Below are 8,115 nucleotides of genomic sequence, written 5' to 3'. Positions count from 1 at the left end.
GATATAATTAGGGCTAATTGCAATATATAAATTACTAAAGTTTCAACAAATTTTCATTTTACACACTAACTTTAAAATTTGTATTAAAATTATTTAATTGAGTAATTTTATTTTAAAGTTGATGTACAAAATAAGAATTTGTTAATATATATGCAATTAGGATGTGTTATCTTTGATTGTAAATTTATTATGAAAAAAAGAGGAATAAAAAAATTCTCCATTTAAATTCATCATTTCTTTTTCTTCATTTTTATTTTATATAGAGGAGTTTTTCCCCTCCATTTCTCTCTCTCTTCTTTCACTATTTTTCTCTATATTTTTTTCTTTAATTTTATTTTCTAAATATCATCAAATTTAATTCATGATGAAAAAAATACTTAATATACTACTACATCTTAAATTTAAGTTTGTGAAAAGATCTTTAATATGGTATAAAAAATCATCAAAAATGAATTTAAAATGAATAAATTAAGAAAAATTAAAATTAAAATATTTTATTTTTTCTCTCTTCATAACATTTTACAACTTTTTATTTATATTTGTGTATGAAAATATTAATTTGTTTATTATGACGCTTAATAATAATAATAATAATAATAATAATAATAATGTGTAATGTCAATTTTCATTATCAAATAATTTAAATTTATTTAATAACTATAATTATCATTATACTTTATACAAAGTTGAAAATATACGTTTCAAATTCAAGATTTTATTGAGTAATTGATGTGGATTATTTTATTTTATTTTATTATTAAAACCTATTTTTCATTTGTTTATATTTAAATTTTATTTAATATTTTTTTATTATTTAAACATGTCATTTAATTTCGATGTTTGTCGATGCAGAGAAATAATATTATCCCTTATTGGAATAAAAGGAGGAATCGAAAATGGTGAAATTATTTAAAAAAAAAAAACGAAAGAGAGAAATTTATTTTTTTAATCTTTTTTTTTCTTCTGATAATAAATTTACAAAAAAAAGAAAAGACGACTGAGCTGTTTCTGAACTAGCATCGCCGGCTTAGCCCACTTTCACTAAAATTAAGTTAATTATTGGTTAATTAATTGGGTAAATACAACTTTCCCTCCATTCTCCAATAATCCTCCATTGTCTCAAACCCCTTAACCCGAAAAATCCGACATCTGATGACGACGCTTTGCATCTTCCAACAACTGAACTAGTTTATGATCTCCTCCTACTCGAGCCTCCTCTAATGGAGTCCTTCCCCATCTGTCCCTTGCGATGACGCTGCCCCCATTTTGCAAGAGCAAAACAGACACTTCAAACAAGCCCTCTGCAGCAGCCACGTGCAGAGGTGTCTGAAGATTATAATTCTTGGAGTTGGGATTCATTCCATTTGCCAAAAGCCTTGCAACAAAATCCAACTCATTTCTCGCAACAGCCTCGCACAGACATATCCCGGGGCCCTCCACGTGTGCCGCCGCGCCGGCTTCTTCCAGCAGAGACGCCGCGCCACCGTGGCCCTTCTTGATCGCCTCAAACAACGGCGTCTTCCCAAAGTTATCTACGCCAGCCAAGAAATGGGCCGTTAACTTTGAGTCATCGTTTTTAACCTTGTAAATTGATCACTTAGGCTTCGTTTACTTTGATGGATAAATTTATCCATGAAAAAGGATGGATAATAAAAATGTATGTCTTTAAATGTCTATTTTCTTTTCCAACATTTGACACAAGCATTTTTCCTTCATTATTTTCACTTCAAGGATGAATAATATTATCCCTCTATTTTTGAGTGAATAATATTGTCCATCCTTGAGATGAAAATAATGAAGGAAAAATATTTTTTTTAGAAATTAACCTGATTGTTTGCTAATGCTAGCTAATATTTTTTTACAAATTAACCTGAGCCCGAACTTTGCTAATGCTAGCTAATAATTTGATTGTTTGAAGTTTGATGGTCATGAATCTGAAGGTACTGTTGAAAAGCTTTTGACATTATCTTTCTATTGTTACTTATATTGTTGTGTTTTGGTCACTGTAAGTGGCTGAAAAATGGCATGAAAATTAATGTTATGAAACTCTGTATTTTTTCTTTTTTTCAACTATTTTCGGTGACCAAAACCCAATAATATTGGTATCATTAGAGAGCTATTATCAAAAAGTTTCCAACTATACCTTTGAATTGCTTGTCACACTTAAGATAATAAAGTTATTAACCAACGAACTTTTAGAATTAAGCCAAATTCCAAAAAACTAAAATTTTATGTATTTTTCACAAAAAAAAAATAAAAAAATCTAGTTATCCATTTCTTACCGCGGAGATTTATGTCGGCGTGAATCTGAATGAGGAACTGAACGATGTCTTCATACCCCATCGCCGCAGCGCGATGCTGCAAGAGGCAACAAACCATGCATGATAAGACTCTTTCCCAAAAAAGTTGATCGAAATCTGCAGTGTATGTATATATATATATATATTTAAACATTACCAAAGGCGATTGTCCATGGTAGTCTACTTTGTTGGGATCTGCTCCCGCTTCCACCAAACGTCGCAGCCGGTGCAGATCGCCGTCGTTAGCCGCACAGTTCAACCTCATCGCCACCTCCGATTCACATTTCTCGATCTGCGCAACCATGTCGGATTCCAGTATCTTCTTCCGAAGATGATGCTCTCTTCCCTGCACATTAATTAATTGCAGATATCTTGAGATTAAAAGAGGATTTCTTGGAGATGATCAACTCACGCGAAGCAGATTGTCGATGATAATGCGCCCATCTGCGAAGTGTATCTGGATGACTTGTATGAGAGCTTGCTTGTCCACTCGCAGCAGCCTCGACAGCTCGGAGGCGCGGACTGTCCGCGCCTCTGGGATGCTGCACACAACGGAGATGTCGCCTATTGAACTGTACTGCACCGGAACAGATCCTTCCGCCTCCCCGTCTTCCCGATTTCTTACTTGTTCCTGCGCAAACCCTAGCACCTCAAAACTCCCACTCTAAAAAATGGTGAAAATTTTCTTTTAGAGTGCATTTACTTTGATCGCAAAATTTTCATTGAAAAAATGAGAGATAAGAAAATAGGGAAAAATTTTATCAACATTTCTTATCCCATATTCTTTAAGGTAGAAAACATAGTTTATATATCGTAAGGAAAATCTTATCACATCAATCCCCATGATAATATTATCATGAATTGGAGTGAAAAGGGTAAAAAATGCTGCCCATAATTTTTTCCATCATGCCCGAAGAAAATTATCCTTCCAGAACATGTGAATATAATAGGAAAAGTATGAAAATATATGTTTTAATTTTCACCATTTTCCTTCAAAGAGAAGCACCCTTAGGGTGCGTAGGGCGCTTCTCTTTGGCGTTGATAAATTTATCATGAGAATTTCATCCACTCCATTTCTTCTTTTTCACTTCGAAAAGTGATATTATTATCCCCTATAATTTTTTGTAATATTATCTCTCCTTGAAATGAGGGAATGAGAAAAAGTGAAATTCTCTTTTATAAAAAGTAAGGAAAAAGAAAGGAGACATTTAAAAGGAGAAATTGTTATTATTCTTATTTTTCCATAATAAACTTATCGACCGTTAGCGTTACCAGTTTGCCATCACAAAGGATATAAAGCTGATCGCCGACGGTTCCCTCTTCGACTATCACTTCTCCCGGAAGAAAGAACTCTTCGTGCACTTTGATCGCCTACACATCAACCAAACCATTGAATGCATACAACAAGAGCAAGCAATTAATCAAAATTTTGTGTCTTACTATTTTCTTGATGAATCCATCCGAGCAATCCTTAAACAGAGGAACTTGTCTGATATTAGGTTCGTACAACTTGTTCGAAATCTGCAAACCTAAGCTTAGTAGACAGAAAATTTCATATATGGATCAGATAGAGTGTGAAGGAGTTGTCCCTGACCTTAGCTCGCAGAGCGAGTGGGAGATCCCGAAGAGCAGAGGCGTCGGCGTAACTGCTCTCGTACTGCAACCGGACATGGCCCTTCATCTCTTTCCCTATGCTCTTACCTAACTTGTTTCTGCTGCTATATTTGATAAGCTCCGCCATCTTATCTCTGAACCTCTCTGTTTTAGACCCTTTGACGATCAACGCCGTCATGTTGCCCAGCAAGTAAGCGCCTAGGATCATGTCCAGCGACACGTACAGCATCACGAATATCATCTCCCTCGTGTTCACAGCGTGGATCTCACCATAACCTATCACAAATCAAACCCAGAAAATTCTGAATATAAGAAAAAGGAAATTAATACACCAATTTTCAGCATTTTCTTATTTTTTCCACGGATTTTATTTTTTGAATCTAAGTACACAAACTTTATGTTCGTCTGATTTTTCCCATGTGAAACTTATTTTTCCCAAATTGATGCTGACTTGTCCGCCGGTAGCTGCCAACGTGAAATGAGCGACAGACGATCTTAATTATTTTCTTAAGTTATTTGCGTGTAAATATATGAACTTTCAACATTTTCTAGTTTTTCCCGTGAATTTCATGCTTTTATAAATTTTCCCATGAAATTCATTTTCCTCATATTACTCACTCAAAGAAAAAAAAAATTGGATCCAAATATTATATTAACGCTTTCAAATTTCTCGACACAATAAAAAATTTGAATTAAGATTTTAACTCTAACTAATAAGCACAAACTCTTTGAAAATATTTCATGATAGCATATTTCTCATAGCATGTAAATACATAAACTTTGCTCAAAATTCATATTTAACATGAAATTAAGATTTTACAATTAAATACACCAACTTTGTAAGTTGTTCAATTTTGACGTCAATTTCATTTTTCCCAAATTTTAAAATGACGTAGCTCCTACGTGGCTAGCCGGCACATGCCTTTTAGTTCGCCGGACAAATAACAAAACGAATTGAAATGAAGTCCTAACTTCACGTCATTTTTTCCGATAATCGGAAATGAAATCAGCGTCAAAATTGAACAACTTACGAAGTTGGTGTATTTAATTGTAAAATCCTAACTTCACGTCAAATATGGATTTTGAGCAAAGTTTGTGTATTTATATGCAATTTTCCCAAATTTTAACCAAAACAAATTACAACACACCTAAGTGAGAAATATGATGGAAATAATTTTTTTGGGAAAAATTAGAAGAGTATTAAGTTCGATCGGAATTGCTCGTAGTAGAAAAAATCAGAGTAACACAAAATTCATGTATTTAGATTTAAAAAAATTATGGGAAAAAACAGAAAACACTGAAAGTTTGTATCTACACGTAATAACACTAAAGAAAAAAAAATGATGGGATGGTGTGTATGATACTCACCAACGGTTGCCATGGTGACGACAGCGAAATACAGCGCGGTTATGTAACGCGTCCAGAGATCAATGTGTCGGAAGTTTGTATAGCTGTAGTCGCCTAACTGCAAGCTTCCGATCCATGTATGAGCTTCTTCCGAAGCAGGAAGAGTCGTTGCTAGATAGTAGAATATGCAAGCGGCTGTGTGCGTGCAGTAGAGTTCCACCACGAAAAGCTTTACGATTCGTGTGAAGAGATAGTTCACACGTGTGTCCTTCTCCATCTTCTCGAAGAAGTCTGTAACCCTAACCGCTCTGCTCAGCCGGATCCACAGCATATACCTCACCAACTCCTTTTCGCCGCACCTCTGATCGCAGATCATTAATTACGATTTACGAGAATTGATAACCGAATCGAAATGCTGCGATTAGAAATTGAGTTTTTTAATTAATTACCCGGTAGATGAGATCCCAGGGCAAGCATCCGAGAAGATCGATGAGAAATCGAGATTTGAGGTAGCGCGCGGCGATGAGGCGGCGGTCGTAGACGAGGCAGTAAGAGTGTGCGTCGGTGTAGGCGACGAAGAAGGAGACGAAGATGTCGACGGAGAAGGTGAACTGGCCGGCGACGTCTAGGAGGAAGAGATTCTCCGGTAAGCCTCTGAAGAAGCCGAATTCGAGCGGCGTGAAGAAGGAGGAGTAGATTGCCCATATCAGGATGAAATTCGACCAAGCGACGTACCACCTGCGATAAATCCAGCTAAATTCATCCATTTCTGCGACAGATGTAACTGGATTGAATTTTCTCTCTGTGTTTAGTTACCTGTTATCGGGGCGGATGATGAATTCGTGCGATTGCGATTGGGAGTGGCGGAAGCTGAAGGAAACCTGTGTGGAGTAGTTTCGGAGAAGGTCGACGCTGTACCGTTGTTCATCGCCTTCGGATTCCTTCTCGTTTTCTTCTCTTCCTCTGTTTCTATTCCTCTCCATCTTCTTCTTCTTCTTCTACAGATTTGGTTATGCTGTGTTTCACTTATTCATTTCTATCATAATTTTCATTTTTTGCTGTTATATAATTATACGAGTATGCGGTGTTCACTGTTGCGTTGACATGATAGGGGTAATTTGTTTACTCTCATTCACTTCACGTGCATGGGAATCCTTGAATTTCACTCTTTCCTCGAATTATATATAAATCTATATTAATATAAAATGTGTTTTGCCCACAAAATATAAATGATTTAATAGGTCGACATTCTTAATGTTCGTGCTCATTTCTATTGTATCATTATAAGTGGGACGAAGGGAGTAGCATTTTTATGAAGATAAAAAAAATTGAAAAAAAAACCCTCTCCGAACCTGCGGCTCCCCCTCAAACCCTAATTTTCCCGCTCTACGCCACCGCCGCTCAATACCATTGCTAGCGCCACTACGTTGCCGATGCTTCCAGATATTCTTCTTCTCTTTGTTCGGCTCTCTCTATTTCCGTTGCCGTCTCCTACACTTGCGCCATATCACAGTGCGACTCTCGCAACCGACCTTCTTCCAGTGCGACTCTGTCTTCACCTCCTTGAAATGTTGCCTCTGCCTTGCTGTTCGACTTTCTCTTTCTCTTCGCCTCGCCGCCACATGCCTCGCGATTACTAAACACTTTTGTGAAGAAGTATTTCACCATTTTTTCACAAAAGTGTATAATAATGATAAAACTATAAAAGTGTGCAATAGTTCAAAATACATTGTTACACATTTTTTCTAACTCTCCATAGTTTGCAAATAATATTTCATAAAAAGAAAGCTATTATGTTAACTTTGACGATATATGATTAAAAATATATACTTTTTTCATCCACGAAACATCTTCCTAAGAGGAGTAGACATAAGTTTTAATAAGAATAAGTTGTGTATTTCGTGATTGAAAAAGAGATCCCTCAAATTAGAAAAAGTAATGATAATTAATAATGTCATTTTCAAAAATGATGGGTCCATTAGTGACAATTTGTAAATACATGAGAATGGTAAGAGTGATAGTTAGTGGGATTATTTTAAAAATAAATTAGAATGAAAATGAAAAATAAAAAATATGTTTTGTGGACGGAAGGAGTATTATCAAAAGTTAATAGAATATCTTTATTTTAATTAAAAAAATAAGTGAAGGGTAATAAAGTAAATACATAAGCTACATTTGTGCAGGGTACTATCATGAAATGCCTGTGGCAATTCTGGAATTTTATTAACTAAAGACAATAATTTCTAGATTTTTACAAAGATACAAAATTGGCACAAGAGTATTGAAAGCTCTTGCCGACAGTCAGTGGCAATTCAGGAATTTTATTAAGGGGTCCAATGATAGTGTTATATGAAATAATATATGCCAACTATATGAAGTAAAATAAAGATGTATCTTAGTAACAAACATTCATAATTTAGCGTAATAAGGAAATTAAAATAAATATTTTTCCTTTTGGATCTTCTTTGATACTTTTACACTACTTCCTCATTTGTCTAAAACATAGATACTTTTACTTCGTCATGCATGATTGGTAAAACAATTGATAGTCATTTTCTTTCTTCGGTATAAATAAGAAAAAAAATTATTTAAGACTTTTATAATAAGACAAGCACTATACCCTAAAAATAGGCAAAAAAAAAAAAAAGAGACTATTTCACTAAATTAAATGCAATTCTGCAGAAAAACAACTCCAACGTAGTACTAATTTATAGAATATTTTATTGCAGATAAGTAGGTATTTATTCTAAATTCTTTACAGGTGAATCACTTGTTGCAGAGTAAAATTTATTCTAAATTCGGTACAGGTGAATCACGGCATCAAATTTAATGTGGATGCATGGATCATGTATAC

The 8,115-nt window shown here is 34.8% G+C and overlaps 1 protein-coding gene across 2 annotated transcripts; it reads right to left on the bottom strand.

Moving 5' to 3' along the window:
* Nucleotides 1-998: 998 nt before the first annotated feature.
* Nucleotides 999-6,305, bottom strand: LOC130987929 (potassium channel SKOR-like). Of its 2 annotated transcripts, XM_057911639.1 has the most exons (10): nucleotides 6,078-6,305; nucleotides 5,711-5,999; nucleotides 5,283-5,622; nucleotides 3,895-4,190; nucleotides 3,741-3,821; nucleotides 3,573-3,671; nucleotides 2,713-2,931; nucleotides 2,458-2,646; nucleotides 2,283-2,358; nucleotides 999-1,532 (listed from the first exon to the last, which is right to left on the bottom strand). In XM_057911639.1, the coding sequence occupies exons 1-10, from the start codon at nucleotides 6,242-6,244 to the stop codon at nucleotides 1,129-1,131; spliced, it is 2,160 nt and encodes a 719-aa protein (XP_057767622.1). In that variant the 5' UTR covers nucleotides 6,245-6,305; the 3' UTR covers nucleotides 999-1,128. The 2 variants fall into 2 exon arrangements, with proteins under 2 accessions (XP_057767622.1, XP_057767620.1); XM_057911637.1 differs by having other exon boundaries at nucleotides 2,283-2,646.
* Between the last annotated feature and the right edge of the window lie 1,810 nt (nucleotides 6,306-8,115).

This window comes from Salvia miltiorrhiza, chromosome 6 (assembly GCF_028751815.1).
Source record: "Salvia miltiorrhiza cultivar Shanhuang (shh) chromosome 6, IMPLAD_Smil_shh, whole genome shotgun sequence".
Classification (NCBI taxonomy): Eukaryota; Viridiplantae; Streptophyta; class Magnoliopsida; order Lamiales; family Lamiaceae; genus Salvia; species Salvia miltiorrhiza.
Note: the sequence above shows the minus strand (reverse complement) of the source record. Positions and strands in the feature narration are given on the sequence as shown.

Excerpts from the sequence above, each read along its gene's own strand:
- LOC130987929 (XM_057911637.1), bottom strand. The coding sequence starts at position 6,244 with ATGGAGAGGAATAGAAACAGAGGAAGAGAAGAAAACGAGAAGGAATCC. Across the intron at positions 6,000-6,077 it reads ATCATCCGCCCCGATAACAG|GTGGTACGTCGCTTGGTCGA; the intron begins GTAACTAAACAC and ends GATTTATCGCAG. Across the intron at positions 1,533-2,282 it reads CGCCGACATAAATCTCCGCG|ATAACTTTGGGAAGACGCCG; the intron begins GTAAGAAATGGA and ends TGGCTGGCGTAG.